Here is a 16,969-nt window from a genome sequence, read left to right as displayed (position 1 = left end):
TTAATTTCAAATAATAATCTACTACAATTCATTGTATTCAATGAAACTTCGCTACTGTTTATTTTCTGCAATATTCTTACCTCTATCATCAACTTCCACTTTGCTTAATCATGTATTTCTAAGCTCCTCCTCAAGATTAAAATTTTTACTTTGAATGTTAAATCACTATTGTCATTGACATCCACTGATAGCACCTGAACACACTGGAAAAAAAGTGAAACTCACAAAGGATATCAAGAGTGTGTAGCTCATCATATGAAATTTAGTACCTAATAAATGAAAATAATGAAATTTCAGTTCAGTGGAACTGGGGCAAAAGTGTAGCAAGCAGATTATAATAACTTGCTAAAATTTTGATCCCAGATTCATTTTAATATACTTTTGTGCACTTAAATTTTGACAAGATAGCATCCTGCATTGCTCCCCAATCAATGCAATATGTCATAAGATTATCATGTTTTGCAGATAAAGAAAGATAATTATGCATTATGTGCACTTTCACATAATCCTTAAAAGTTACCTCTCAGAGTAAAAATTCCTCTAATTAAACTACAAGCATTTTAACACTTGACAAGGACAGAATGTTACTGAATTGACTCATTTAAAACAAAAGAAATGAATTAAGAAACTGTTTGTGTAAATATTCTAATTTAGTTCCATTACTTAGCTTAGTGTTGTCATAAATATTCTCGAGATATAAAAGCATGCACATAAAAACACTTTTGTGTTAAAGCATAAAATTAAATAAAACACAGAATTTTTTATTTCTAAAAAATTTACTTTGACAGATACATTTCTATAAAAAACATAATATAAATAATACAATTTCAGTTAACAATATATAAAGTTTTTTACAGAAATTTGTCTAAAAATTTATGTAAATTCATTACTACTCCAACTCCTCTTGATGGGTCCATGCTTATAAAGTCATCAAGGTTATTTGTTGATTCTAGAAAGAGAAAACTATAAGTGACATTCACTATATACTTAATCATTACAAGTAAAGTTCTAAATCATGTTCTTAGTTTTATGTGTATTTTCATATTGCTTGCAATAAGAATAGAATTTAAAAACAGAAGACAGTTTTACACAATTTTAAGAGGTTGAATAATCAAGACAATAAAAAATTTAGCCATAGAATCACTGGAATAATCAGAAAAACAATTAATAAAAACTTTCACTTTTAACGCCACTTTTTAAAAAATGATAAAAAGCCCACAAATGTTTTATATATACAATTTCCTTTGTAACTTTGAAATTAATCTTTCATTGATGAAAGATTAATTTCTAAGTTACAAAGGAAATTGTAAGTTTATAAGTTACATCTTTCATTGATGAATTTTTTTTACCATCATAGATTTGACTTCCAGTCTTTTAATTATAATATGTTTCTTACTATAGTATGAGAGATAATCAAATATTTTAATAAATATAGCTTGACACAAATTAACATAAACTCAAGGATCAGAAAAATTATATCACAAATATGGCCACTTCAAAAATAGTTTGCTCACATTACATCACTATTTGTAGTACACTATTATATGTTCACATTACATGACCATTATATTTCAAGTTTATTATGATGATAACCTGGAATATATAAATACAAAAAATTTGCAGCAAAAACTTTTAGCCAATCTAATTACCAAAATGATATTCTTCATTTTGCAATCAGTTCTGTTTCTCAAGCACTGCTTCAAATAATGGCAAACATTTATCATTTACCACAAAGACGTTCAAACTTTGAAAATTCTAGGTTGCATGACCCAGCAGAAATATGAGAAGGACCACACTGCTCTATAAAAATATTCCAAAAGGCTGCATACAGAATTTAATATTCATTATGACTAAAATATAACCAACTATATATAAAAAATTACACTTTATTTGAATATCTAGTTTGATAGTTATCATAGTAATATATTATTTAAAACATTTGTCTGCCACCAGTAATTATTCAGAATAATTAATAGAAAAGTTCAAATTAATACTTTCATTCTTATTTAAATTATACATTATTTCTGTGTACACACATGCAGCATGTATTTTAACCCTTAGAAGGCCTTTGCTCACCTGTTTCTTTGAAAAACTGAACAGAATGAAAAATGAAAATAAAAAGAATGAAACCAAAAAGAATGAAAAATAGGTAAATAAAATTTACATATTTTCAGGAAAGTCAAGGGCAATTTTAAAGAGAGATAGTTATTTGCGGAATTTAAAAATGAATTCCATTTTCATTTTACTGAAAGATAACATTTTTGTTTTATACCAAGGCACCACAGAGGATTATTATCTCACTTCAGTCTGAAAGATACTGACTAGAAGAGTTGAGTTCTGAATTAACATTATTTGCTTTCATAGTTTATGAATTTTAATAAATTAGATTAATTGCAATTGCAAGCTTTTAGACTTCAGATCATAAGTGAATTTATATTTTAATACATTTGTCTACCACCAGTTGTTCAGGACAATCAACAGAACAGTTCAAATTAATATTTTCATACTTATTTAAATTATACATTTTTCTGTATACACATATGCAGCATGCATATTAGCCCTTAGAATGCTAAGGCCTTTAATCACCTGTTTCATTAAAAAACTGAAACCTCTGAAATTCCACTTGAGATTCACAACTATTTCTCCCCCCCCCTTTGTTAATTAACCAAAAAAGAAGTGTGAAGATTTCAAATGATACTGTTCTAGTTCCTAACAATGAAGCTTTCCCCGAGTGTATAAGTCACTTTTAACCTAAAGCTAAGCAACCACAAAAGAATCCTTTTAAGATAACACAGCCTACAGTAAAGATGAAGTGACATAATGCATTTAAAGAAACTGCACCTTATTCTATTGTACTCTTACTTTTTAGAGGGTACAGAGATGAGGTTCAGGTAATGGATGAGAGTTCTGACAGTGATGACGAATTGTATACCAAATAAAAGTTGATTTCGATAACAAGCTCCAGCTCAGAAGGGCTATTAATTTCATTTTGGCAATTTGTGTCGATTCAATATAAATGGCAAATCACTTTTGAAATTGTTGCCACCAAATACTATTGCCCTGTATTATATTTAAAGAAATTAAATGATTAAGAATCTGCATAAATGTATGTATGCTTCTCGCACTGTAATAAAATGATGGTACCTAGAGCCATCAAATTTTGAATAACGTATGTCTCCACACAAATATGGGCATCTGAAAACCCAAATTTGGAATTTGTTTTATTATCGATTTCATATTTTGTAAAGCATTTATGAGTTTTTAATTAAGAAACTCAATGATTTCAAAGCGAGCAATGGCAACACTGTATGGGGAAAGAAACAATTTTTATCTCCAGCGCTTGAGACTGTGTATCCGAAATTCTAAAGATGTGCTCTTTTAAATATTTTGCGATATTGCTGTTGGATTGAATTTATGGTTTAAGTGCGAAGAACATGATATTTAATAAATAAAGGTAACACACAAAACGTTAAAAATGCCTCTTTGGGCGTAATATAAAATCTGAAACCTTTCACAATTTTTTTTGGTAATATTTTATTCCTATTAAATTTGCATGCTTTTTGCTATTTACATGAATTTGTCCACACAGAATTTCAGAGTGAACTGAGTAACCTTCTGAAAGAAAGCCCATATTTCCCCAAACTGCCATGAGAAAGAGGTATTTTACTTTAAAGCCAAAATGTCCCTTGTTATTTCTATCTGGATTTATGCAGTTTTATTATAGTTCCTTAATTCATTGGACATACTTCAAGATGCGATTATATACAGATGTCATACAGACAGATAAATGTAGATATCTTAAAGACGTCACAAAAAATATTGTAGGTGATATACAATATATATAGCCTTGTCAGTCAGAGGGTTATGTATCATTATTTACACTTTCAATTTAATTTCAAAAGCTACCATTCTTTGAAGTACAATTATTGATTTGGGTGATAAATTTAAGATAAATTAAGTAAATGATAAATTTAAGTAAATAACCATACCCATTAAAATTTTTACAAAAGGGTTCTTATTTTTAAATTCACCATCACATGGATTCTTCATTCATTTTATTAGTTATGCAATGCAACCCGCATCAACAGGCTCTCAGGGCCACAGGTTGGATGCTCCTGATTTAAGGCCATATAAGAAATCAGAAATGTTCAGATGATTAATTTGGCGTAACTCTCCAAACGATTAATTGGGTTTTTTGCTGCAAAACCCAGAAAGCAAACAAGATGAATATTCTGATCACCTTACTTTTATCATATTTTAAATAATCTAGGACAGTGGTCTCCAAACTATGGGCAGTAGCTGCAGGCCGGTCATAACCAGTATTTGGCCAGCCAAGGTATATTTTAATTAGTACATTATGAAATTTGTAATATAAATAAGTCATAAAATTTATAATTGGATGTTTATATTTAATAACCAATTAAGAAACACAATGATAGACATACATTATGGAACTGAATATTTTCACTGTAATTAATAATATGATATTTATCCTAAAACTTACAATGACATTTATGTAGCTGTAATTTTCCATTGATAATTGTTTGTAGTTGTGGATTAACTTTACCAGTGGAAATTATAAATAGTGACTTCAAATGCTCATCAGTTAACTTGGTTCTGTAAATATTTTTGTATGTTTCATTTTGAAGAATGCTTTTCACTCTGATAAGTAGTTACAAAAGCTAAGTTCTTTTTCCCACAAGATGGTGCTGCATAACTACAGCGCAATGCTTTTGATCTTTTTTTACTTGTGTATTCTTTGGTTTATTATTACTATTCCATGTAACCCACCTCCATTAAGTATAATCATTAACATGTACATATACAGGTACTGAAATAACACAATAATAAAGAGGCATTTTTACATTAAGCAGGTATGCAAGAATGGTGTACCTAGGTAATTATACATATTTAATTTAATTTTAAAAAATATATGCAGATTTGGGGATAATGGGAACCCTGAGGCTGTTTGGCAATACTCAATAACTTGAAACTTGGATCCAAAGATGACAAATTTGGGCTCAATTTATGCTGGAAACTTGCATTGCATTTACACTAGAATATCTGTTTCTGTACTTAATTTTTAAGTAAGTGTACAACAAGAAAGCCCTTCCCACTAATATGGTCAGAGCTGGATTTATACTTAATAAGACCATAAACTATTTGAGATATGGAGCCTTTTATAAGTCTGTTATACATTATTTTAATTTTTTATTGGGGGGGGGCAAGAAAGTGGGAGCCCTAAGCTATAGCTTGTGTAGCTTATACATAAATCCTGCTCTGAATACGGTTTTTGTGATGGTAGAAGAATAGTGATTGCCTTGTTGAATAGTTCAGAATATTCCTCTCACAAGTTAGTCCCCCCCCCAAAAAAAAATGTGGGATTTATTTCTTTTTAAGTTCTACCTTCAATGAAGAATCCATTTTCAGTTCCATAAACTCAACTTTTTCTTGCATTGATAAAAGTCCACACTGGAAATAGTTTTCGCTGAAAGAGAATGCAATTCAGTGGACTTCTGTCCAACATTTGAGAAATACTTTTTGAAAGCTCCCTTAGATCTTTCAGATGTTCAGAACTTTTTGAGATACATGATGATCCATTTCAGAAAGAAAATCAGGCAGTGTTTCAAAAACTTCAAATTTGTTGTTCCCAATGCATAACTTAATTTTTTATTATTATGAAAGACTATTTTGTCATTAACTTGAAATACAGTTACTGCATTGACCTGAAGTGACACATTTAGTTGGTTTAATTTTTAAAAGATATTGGACATATATGCAATGCTTTGAAACGATTCATAATCATCAAATTTAAATGAAAGTCCAGAAAAGTGATGGTCAAAGAACACTTTGACTTCATGTCTAAGCTCAAACAAATGTGTATGAAATTTACTTACAAGGTCATCAAACTTCAAAATGAAAAAGTAGGGTTTAGTGAATACTGCCCATTTCTTGACATAAAGATGAGAATAGCGTTAAATTTTTGTGGTGGGATTTGAAGAAATTAACCACTTTTACAGAATAATCCAAAAATCTATCATGCTAGTAGAAAGGGGCTTTAGTGCTAGAGCTTGTCGATGTATCCAACAAACTGGCTAATGCTTTGATACATCGAAGGAGACCAGAGTTATAACCTGGCATAGACTTGTCACTGTCAGTATTTAAATTCCAACACTCTGACCATTTCATTCCCTTTGTTAAGCAGGAATCAATCTCATGAAAAATATCTGCATCTGTTGTACATTCGGAAAGAAGATGACAAAGCATGATTCTATAAGACTATTTCACTGAAGAGAAGAATACATTAATTTTGTAAACATTATCCAAACACACAAAAAACTGCAACTTGGATGCTGTGCAAAATCAGATTTTCACCAATCATGTCATTTTTGCAATTTCTGGCAAAAGTTAATGATGTGGTAGTAAGCTTCAACACCATCTTCACTAATACAACCAAAAGACAACTATGTAACTATATTGACTTATTCTTATTTTCAAGCAAATCTGTTAGACAGCACTTATCCACAAACTACCATTCAGATCCAAGAATGTTCTCAATAATTATGAACAAAAACAAATACAAGTCAGAATAATTATAAAACTATGCCACTAGTCAATTTGAAAACATGCTAGGAACTGATTAAAAACAATATTATGGTGATAAATATAGAGAGACAAAGCAGTATTGCCAACCTTAATGAGATGTATCGTACATCACTTTTACTATTAATTGTTAGATGGTGGTGCAGGTAATCTTTCAAATTATAATTTGATGGTAATATTTTTGGAGGAGAGTGTATGTTATATCAATTTGTAAATATTCTGAGTTTGCTTATAATATGAAATTATTGTACAATGTATGTAAAATATCCACTCTAAAATTTCATAACACATGAAGATTTAATTATGGGCCAAACACTATAATTAGTATATCGACAACACTGATATAAAAGAATGGACAAATTACAACCAATCAATGACAAACATCAGGCTTTTTCCAGATTCTTTACAAAAATTAATTTTATTACAAAAAACAGTGCCAAATTGCTTGCCTGCTTTGTGTAAGGATTACTGAAATACACCTATTGTTGTTGGGTGTCGGATGGTGGTCCTATTCCTCTCAATAGGTACTGTGATCCTACAGATAAGATATATTCCTAAATTGAATTTAAAACATTCATAACTTTGCAAATTCAACTTACATTTTAATCACTTTAATTATGTCGATTTTTCATAATTAAAAATAATTAAATCGAAAATGCCAGCTGTTACAACAGCTTTTCATCTTTTCTCTTATGTTTAATCTATCTATCAAAGTCAACCATTATGTCTTTTTTCCACATACTTGAGACTATTACACTTGCCCCTGCAAGCATGCAGACCACAGGTTGAGAAACGCTCCTGTAGTGCAAGGCATTGACTCTTGAAACTTAACGGAGGAGTCAGTGTGACTCTTATTCTAAAATGTTTGGATACCCTGGATCAAGGGCATTTTTCTCCCCACAACACAACATTTTTAATCATTGTATCTTGATCTATATCATGAAGTATAACAATTCAATCAATAATTTATAATCTTTTTTCCTTTAACTCAGAAAATAAGCAAAATAAACGGTTTAATTTCATCAGATACATTTACAAATTTTTAAACTATCTAAAACACACTTTTCCTCCCAGTGAGACAGATAATTTTACTTTTTTAATAAATACATTTTAAATATATTACCAGGAATGGTTATACAAGGATAAGGAGGAGGTTCTTTAATCCATGTGCCATCAGGTTTTTTCATCCTGCTGCGATCAGATGCAAAAGTTTTTAAAAATACATCAGCTGGTACTACTCTGAAATACCTAAACATAAGTATACACAATATAATTTTAAAAGAAAATCTGTTTTGCAAAAAGTGTTAATATAACAGATGATAAATAATTACAATCCAAGCCAAAAAATAAAACTTTCTGAGTTAAACAGTGCAGGGAATTTTTTATAAGCAGCAAAATTTCTTATTTTCAATGAGAGTTTGAAATTTTAATTTTAAACTTTCCCCCCTCCATATTTTAACATTTTTTATGTATTTCTTAAATTTAGATTCACAACAACATCCATTGCTTACATTTATATTTGATCTAGATTTAATTCCTTTTTGAAAACTTTATCAGTGTGTCAGGACTGCTGTTCCTTCTAATTGCCTTTGGAACCATTTACTAATCCTGAATGGGAGCAGGAAGCTTATTTAAACTATGCTCGCGTGTGTATGTGTGTGTGTGTAGGGCAAACAATATCACTAAGAAGGGTTAACTTTACCTTTTATTTCTCACAGCATACAGCCGTTCACGCACTTAGGATACAAAGACCAGCACTTATGGTCTAAAACATAGAAAATAAGAAGTAAACTAACTTAACTAAATAAGAACTAAACTTAGATGCTTTACAGAGACTAGTAACATGAAGGTTGGCCTTTTGACACTACATCTTCAAATATCAGCAGGAACTAAGTTCTGGCTTTAAAGGCAGACAGGGACTGACTGAAAAGCATGTGTGTGGTAAGGCACATGCTTTTCACACTCTATTTTCTCTCTCTATTGGCTCAAAGACACATCTTAAAAACCTATACAGTTTGTAACCTCATTAGCACAAACAATTCTACTCGCACTTATTCTGGCTGGAAATGGAAAATAAGAGAGGATACCAGAGTTTTAAAATAAAATAAATGTTAGCAAAACTTGAAATCCTTACAAATGGACTTCATGAGTCTGAGGATCTGAAAGCAAAAGGATAACCTATAAGTTTATTAAGACGACTATATTTATCTTTATTATATATATCTTGTCATTATTACAATTTCTGCTGTTCTACAGCAAAATATTTTTTCAGTTATTTCGATGTAAAACTGTAAATCTAAAATAATTAAAGCTTATCTACAAAGACTGAAATCTATAATGAGAATTAAAAAATATATGAAATTGTAATAATATACAATACCCATTGCTCATTAAAACTACTTCTGTTCTAAACACATTTGAGTTTACTAAGTGGCTGAGTTTAATAGATGGCAATTTGTGCAAGGCAAATCATGATATGTTTAAAACTTTTCAAGCAAAATAATAACTAATTCAATAATTTATCCTAATATAATAATTAAAAATTAATGCTAAAATTAAACTATGTATGCTATTTTGAAATTCATTTTTTTAAAATTTTTTATAAAAATATTTTTCTAATTACATCCTTAAAGAAAGTTGTTTGATTTCTGAATTAATCCTTAAAGAAATTCAGTTTTTTTTTAATGACTATCCTATATGTGTCCATTTCATATTATTCAACAACTGATTTTCAATTATATTTTAAATTTTGTAAAACTCCTGGGAGCTTTTTCTTTTTTTTCTTTCTTTCTTTTTTTTTTTTTTTTTTTTTTTTTTTTTTTTTTTTGATAAGCACCCAGTTCAAGAGTTTTCCCTAGAATTTGCAATGATTTTCTGTATTTGACTAATGTTGGAACAGCATCACTTTTTGATAGTATTTGTCTATAAAGAATAATTTTAAGTTTTAATATTTTGGCAATACTGATATTTTCTTAAACTGTAAATGAATGAGTTAAAAGGGGATCTGGCATCTAGAGAGATTGTTCTATGTAATTAACCAAGTTACCAAAGCAAATAGATCTTACATGTCTCTCTATAATCACATAGGATGGAAATCTAAACTTAGCTTAAAAATTAAACGTACCCTGTATTTAGTACTTATTAGACCAATTTTGCTTTATGCAGCCCCGGCCTGGGCCACGGCGTTAAAGACTGAAAAAAGGAAAGTTAACCTCCTGCAAAATAAAATACTAAGAGCGATGGTTAATGTGCCTTGGTATGTTAGAAATACGATCATTTATGAAGATTTAAAAATTAAACCAATACCGGAGCAGATCCTAATGGATGCTCACAACTTTTTTGAGAAAATGGAGAATTCGCCAGTTAATACTTTGAGAGAACTTACTATGATCCCACTGTGGAAAGCGTCGTGAAACGACCTAGGTCAATTCACCACAATGTAAAGTGGTAGCTGTAAATATGTATATAGTTTTATCCAACTTATCTCATTTTATTGAAGTATTTAATCAAGCATTTAATCCTAGTATTTATTCAAGTATTTAACCAAGATTTATTTCATGTTTGTGAATTTGTGTTTGTGTTTACTACTAAGAATATGGACTTAGTGCCTGGATAGGCAAAGACTTTTAGTGTTATTTGTACAAAGTGTAAATAATTAAACTCACCATGCCTACCACTGTGGATCCAACCGTATTGGCTAGTACCGGTCACGTGATACTCATACCCTGAATTCTCAAGAGTTAGATATTATTATCTCGAATCTCTCACTAAGCAGTTTTATGTTCTTCAGTTAGGACTCGGATGGTTTTCATGACTTAAAAATTGAAATTTTTATTTCATTTGAAATTTTATTATGTTAGTGTACGCCACTTTGACTTGCCACCTTAAAGCTCTGATTGCCTGATCTCTCAGACTCTTATTTTCGAATTCCAGTGAGTGGCGTGATAGCGCCCTAAATTTTTTCTACAACTGTGAATAGCCATATGGCAAGTTAGAATGATCAGGTTTAAACTCTAAGAAGTTGATGCCTGTAGTGAACATAAAGCATAAGCATAGAGAAATTGTTATGGTTTTTTTTGTAGAATGTGGTAAGGCTTGTTATTATTAATCTTACTTAATAAAGTTTTCTTTTTATATATTACTATAATGTGTTTTTATTAGAAGTAGATTAATTCTTAGAGAATATAATTTATATGCCTCCTCTAAACCAACACTTTCTTCTGTATTACTTTTGCTGTAAATTTCTGTAATTCTTGCAATGCTTTCTAGTGAGTTTTTACACAGGCTGTGTCAATATTTTTGTGAACTGAACATATATTTGTGAACTGAACATAAGATTCTGAATGTGGAAACCTTAAAAGATGGGGTAAAAAAGTTGCACTTCTATCAGCTCGTAACTGCAAAGAAGCCCTCATTCATTTAAAGTGCCTTAAGATGATTATTTTTGTTAAGATAAGGCTACAAGGTATTTCTCCCACGTTCTTAGCAAGCCTTCATGGTGTAGTGGTCTGCACGCTCAGCGCGTAATTGAGAGGTCCAAGGTTCGATTTCCAGGGAAGGCATTGCTAATTTTTTATCTTGCCTGCTTCCAAAAATAATTAATGTCTCTACAGTGCTGCCCGAACTAAAAGGGTGTTGGATGATGATTTTCCTCACTGAGGATTTGGTGATTGGGTCTCCTAAAAACCCCAGTCACCTTTTAAAAGGGGGAGTATATAAGGCATTTATTCCGCCTTCTTAGAGAACCTTCGTGGTGTAGTGGTCTGCACGCTCAGCGCATAATTGAGAGGACTGCGGTCCGATTCCCGGGGAAGGTGTTGCTAATTTTTCACAGAGGTATGGGGACTAGGTTAGGAAACTTTCAATTAAACCCGCTTTATTGAAGCCCTACATATTTGAACAACAAAGCCATGGCCCACAACACATTAAATAGATTAGCTATAAAAAGCTTTGAAAGGTACACATAGGGAACTGAAGAAAAAATCTTTTCCATTTTAGTTTTATAAGTAGCGGACATGAATTTAAGAAATAGCTGTTTTTCTATTGATTAATATGTATTTGCTCTGGTTCATGAAAATCTGAATGCAAAAGTGGCAGGCACTGTATTATAAAAATCCTGAGATTTTATAGAAGTAAAATATTATTGAGAAAGAAACTCTAATACTTTTTTCTATTTTTAAAATTACAGACATATGACCCTTTCCTTTTCTTAACACTAAGAGCCTTATATTATATATTCGCGCCTTTAATATATACGTCTCATTTTGCTTAGATCAGTGTTTTTCCACCTTAATTTACATGCATACCCTTTGATTTATCATCACTGTACCCCAACCCTATAAACATTACTTATAACTGTCAACATCTCAGATACAATTATAACGCTATAATACATAGGCATTTTATTAGTTATGCAAAAATAATGTACACTGGTAATTATACACATTTAATTAATTCTTTATATATATATATATATGCAGATTTTCAGTTTAGTAATTTAAATTCTGCATTGGAATATGGAAAATACAGTCTCAATTCCAAACTTATGCTTGAAAATCTGTTCCAGTACTTATTTTTTAATTAACTTTTAAATAAGAAAGCCTTCTCCGCTAATACAATGCTTGTGAATGATAACAATATTGTGATTGCCTTGTTGAATAGTTTATATTTTTTCCAGTCAGTCTAGAATGAAACAGAGGATTGTTTTGAAATTTTACCTTAAGTAAAGAATCCATTTTCAGTTCAATCAACTTTTCCTATGACTGATAAAGATACACACTAGAAATACTTTTCACTGAAAAGGAACGTAATCCAGTGATCACCTGCTTCAGATTTCAGAAAATATTTTTTTAAAGTTGCCTACTGTCTATTCAGATATATTATCCAACATTATTTTCAGAAATAAAATTTTATTACAGGAAACAATGCCAAATTGCCTGCTTGCTTCGTGTACGGATTCTTGAAATATATGTATTATAATGTGCTAACAGATGATCCTATCCCTCTCAACAGGTATTGATCTTGCAGGTACAATAAATATATGTGAACATAAATTGAATTTCAAACATTCTTACACAGAAGGTGTTTACACATTTTTTGAATAATTTCAACAAAAAATTAAAATAAAGCAAATGTTTGAAATAAAAATTTCTGGCAACAGCTCATTATTTGAAATGAAAAATAAGACCTGCTACTTTTAAATTCATTCTTCTTTCAAAATATTGCATGTAAACAAGCTGCGAATTGGAGGATTTGTTTTTGCGAAGATTGGGTTTTTGAATTTGCTTTCTTTCTCATTCTACTATAATTCAAAAGCATTGTGAATGCATAGTATTAAAATTCATTGTGAAATGCATGGTTTTTTGTAAAAGTTTACAAAAAAAAAAATAAATAAATAAAGTGCAAAATAAGCAGCATTATTTGTCAGAAAGGAAAACTGTCAATCATTACTTTTAAATGAAAAGAAGATTCCAAGAAAATAGTCAAAAAAGGAACATACTGTTCCTAACATTTCTTAAGTTCAACCGTTGGTAACAAGAGAAAATCCACCAATGCAGAAATCAATTGCAAAGCCTTTGAATGCATCTGAAGCAACAATAAATAAAATAATAACCCAAGATTTACAGCTTGAAAAAGTTAAAAAAAAATAATGCTCACCATCTTTCACCAAGGCATGTAGCTCAATGCAGATAAGTCTGCAGAATCTGTATGAAAACTATTTAGCAGGAGATAAATGGAACATTGTGACCTATGATGAAGCATGGGTTTACCTAAATGACTGCAGCAGTGAAAGGTCTTTCAGCAGTTCTCAACTTTTTGACCAACGCGTACCATCTAAACTAAAATTGAAAATCTTTAGTACCACCACCACGCTTGAACAAAGCTCAGATCAAATAAATTTATGAGTGTTAGAGAAAAAAACTCAATCAAGATGTTGGGGTTAGAATTTTTTAATTTAATAGTTCAAAATACTTCGCTTCTTTGCGTACCACCTATTTTTTTCTCTTGCGTACCACAAGTGGCATGCATACCACCGGTTGAAAACCCCTGACCTATTTATTATCATAAACAAAGGGGAAAAGAAGCACAAGCCTGGTTCCAATAATGTAAAGAAATTTTCAGTAAAGGTTTGTGATTGTGGCTAAATTCTCTTACAGCGGGAAATTAAAAATAAAAAGAGTGGGAAGGGGCGGAATGTTAAAATCTACTCAATGTAAAAGAAAGAGAACGTTTTACGTCTGTTACTTACAAAAGACTTTCAAAAAGTAAAATTTCATCAAGGTAAAAAACAAGTCATACTTTGAAATGTGCATTCCTTGGTAAAATGAAGATTTATATAACTTCTCAATGTATTCCTGCATAATCCCCTGGTGTTTCACCCATGGATTATTATACCTTTGGCTTCTTGAAAGAGCTCTTTCTAAGAGCAAACTCATCGTGATTGATGGAAGCAGTAGGAGAGTAATGGAAATCAATACCCCCTAGAAATTTTACAAAGAGCTCTTCTATCATGGAAATCCCGATGCCTCCAAAAAACACTCTTAAATCAAATATTTATGAAAATGCTCTTTACAATTTAAACATTAATTGAATAGCCCTGAAATCATTTTAAAAATGAGTAAACACTCTGTATTTCAGATTCAATTTAATTATTTTGAATTTCCATAATAATATAATTTGGATTAGAAATGGCAGTTAATACCACCACTTATCTTTTGTCTCATGTTCAATCAATCCATCAGATTTTTATTTTTTCCGTATACCCTCTGAGCCAAATTTGCATTTTTATTTTTTCCGTATACCCTCGGAGACCATTTCAGGTACCCCTTGGAATACATTTACCACAGGCTGACAAAATTCATGCTGAGGGAGAGAGTAACAGTTGCTAATAAAACTCTTAGTTTTACAAAATTTCAGAAAGGAATCATTTATCTTCTATATTATAAGTGTGCATTGTTTATGGGTGCAACAACACGAATCACAAAATACACACACATTTTACAAATATACATATTTCATGTTTTTCAGTTTATATCATTTTTTTGCTAAAAAACAAATATTGAAACAAATAACTCTACTTTTCATTCGTGATTTATATTTTAGGTAGTTTAATAACTTCGACAAACCACAGTTACAAAGATTTAAATACTAAAATAATATTAAATAATGGCTGATCTTTGGAATATGGTAACAGGTAGTTTGGCGACATTTTGGAGGCGATAAAGGTTACTACCTAGGACTTTGGGAATAATGTGAGAAGTACTCAGTTCCGATTATGCATTATTTTGTGTGAGGGAAATGAGAGATCACAAGATATGTCATGTGACATTAATGGACGAATCACTGTTCTTTAATCGGAAAAGGGGGTAAATTTGTAAAAATATCTGCTGTACAGCATTAGTTTCATTCTATGTTCTGTGAAACAGTGTTGTTTAATATTTGGACCCCATGGCCCTATATAAAGTAAATCCGAAATTTTTATTGCGTTTATGTGTAATTGAAAAGAATTACTTAATTGCGGATAATGTCCAACATGTGGGTATGAAATGAGATTGTGTGAAAGGAAGGATATTACAGATAAGTTTGAATGGCGGTGCAAGAAATCTGGTGAAAATGGACATTTTGTGATCCGCCATGCACTCAAGATTCTGTAGAAGATTAGGTAAGTTAGTATTTTTAATTATTTGAGGATATTATTTTTATGCATTGTTCTAAATGTAAGGAGTAAATAAATTAATATGGTATTATTGGAAAATTGTTATTAGCAATGATTTAGTTTAAAGTAATTAGGATTGTAAGCTAATTTTTATTAATTTAATGTATGTGCTTATTTATATTTTAAGTAGTGTTTTACAATTTAATTATATTTTAATTTAATGATCGTGATTTTGAGAGTTATATGTTTTTAGTATTTTGGAATACGTTTGAGTAGAAGTAAATGTGCATGGAAAGAATTTAAGTATTTGGAACATTTTTAATGTTTTGTTATAGATTCGTTGGTGACGTTTATAATAGATAATTTAGAGGTAAAAGTTTTTGGATATTTTATTTATTTTATACGTGCAAATGTTCATCTTTGGAAAGGGTATATACTTTTTCGCGATCAGGTAATTTCATATACGTCCTTTTTACCGTATTTAAAGATTCACAAAATTATCTTGCATTTTCGTGAAATTTTTCTAATTTATGAGAAAAAAGCAGTGTATATGGATATAGAGAAGAGTGTGCGCAAATGCCATTTTTGTGCAATTCTGGGATTTTTTTTAAGTAAAAATAAGTCGACGTGTACATGGTTTAATTATATTTTAATTAAATGATAGTTATTTTGTGAATTATATGTTTGTAGCAATTTGGTATACGTTTGAGTGGAAGTAAACGTGCATGGAAATAATTTAAATATTTGACACTAAGTATTTGTAACCATTTTTAATGTTTTGTTATGAATTCGTTGGTGACGTTTATAATAGATAATTTAGAGGTAAAAGTTTTTGGATATTTTATTTGTATTATACGTGGAAATGTTCATCCTTGGATAGGGTATATAATTTTTCGCGATCAGGTAATTTCATATATGTGCTTTTTACCGAGTTTAAAGATTCACAAAATTTTTCTGCAATTTCGTGCAAATTTTTGTAATTTATGAGAAAATAGCAGTTTAGATGGATAAAGTCAAGAGTGTGCGCAATGCCATTTTTGTGCAATTCTGGGATATTTTTTTTAAGTAAAAATAAGTCGACGTATACATGGTTACTGTGTACGTGCGATTTTAAAAACGCAGCAAGGAGTTTGCGATTCTGCACTTTTTTCCAATTTTGCAGTTAATATTTGTCATGATTAAGCAGTTTTGTTCCATAAAATTTCTAGCATAAGTGTAATTCAGCTAGTAGATTGTTGGAAAAATTGTTGAGTAAATAAAAAGAAAAGAAACATGTCTTTACTTCGTGAAGACAAAATGGCGGCGAAAAAAAAAAACAGAGGGCTGCTGTAGCAGAGTTGGTCGCCAAATTTTCGCCAAAAAATTGTCAAGTTACCATAATCCAAAGATCAACCTAAATAATTAATACATATATGCCAATAACCCTTTAAAGCAAGAAAATACATAAACAAAAAATTCAAAGTTCAACATGAGATGTTTAGGTATAGATCTTACCTGTGATAGCAAAGCTCTAATGAACTATCCGATTTGAAAGTTAAAGGAGCATATTTTTCAAGTTCACAAGGAAAAGGTAAAATACTGTCTAAGTCATAAACGAATGATCCAGTGTTATTTCCAGGACCATATAAGAAGATAACGTGATAATCCTAGAGATAAAAAAAGTACAAAATACTTTTAAAATACAGTCAAAAGTCGATAATCCGGACTCGT

General features: G+C 30.5%; 1 protein-coding gene across 1 annotated transcript in view; it reads right to left on the bottom strand.

Moving 5' to 3' along the window:
* Positions 1-745: 745 nt before the first annotated feature.
* Positions 746-16,969, bottom strand: part of tun (N-terminal glutamine amidase tungus) — a 28,911-nt gene continuing 12,687 nt past the window's right edge. Inside the window, exons 4-6 of the mRNA XM_035364116.2 lie at positions 16,754-16,905; positions 7,727-7,851; positions 746-949 (exon numbers count right to left, since the gene is read on the bottom strand). Coding sequence (XP_035220007.1) covers positions 852-949; positions 7,727-7,851; positions 16,754-16,905 — 375 coding nt within the window. The 3' untranslated portion in view covers positions 746-851. The remainder of the gene's footprint in view (positions 950-7,726; positions 7,852-16,753; positions 16,906-16,969) is intronic.

Source organism: Stegodyphus dumicola, chromosome 6, assembly GCF_044657685.1.
Source record: "Stegodyphus dumicola isolate Sdum_Otavi_A_Nest chromosome 6, ASM4465768v1".
Lineage (NCBI taxonomy): Eukaryota > Metazoa > Arthropoda > Arachnida > Araneae > Eresidae > Stegodyphus > Stegodyphus dumicola.
This window is presented reverse-complemented; position numbering and strand designations above follow the sequence as displayed.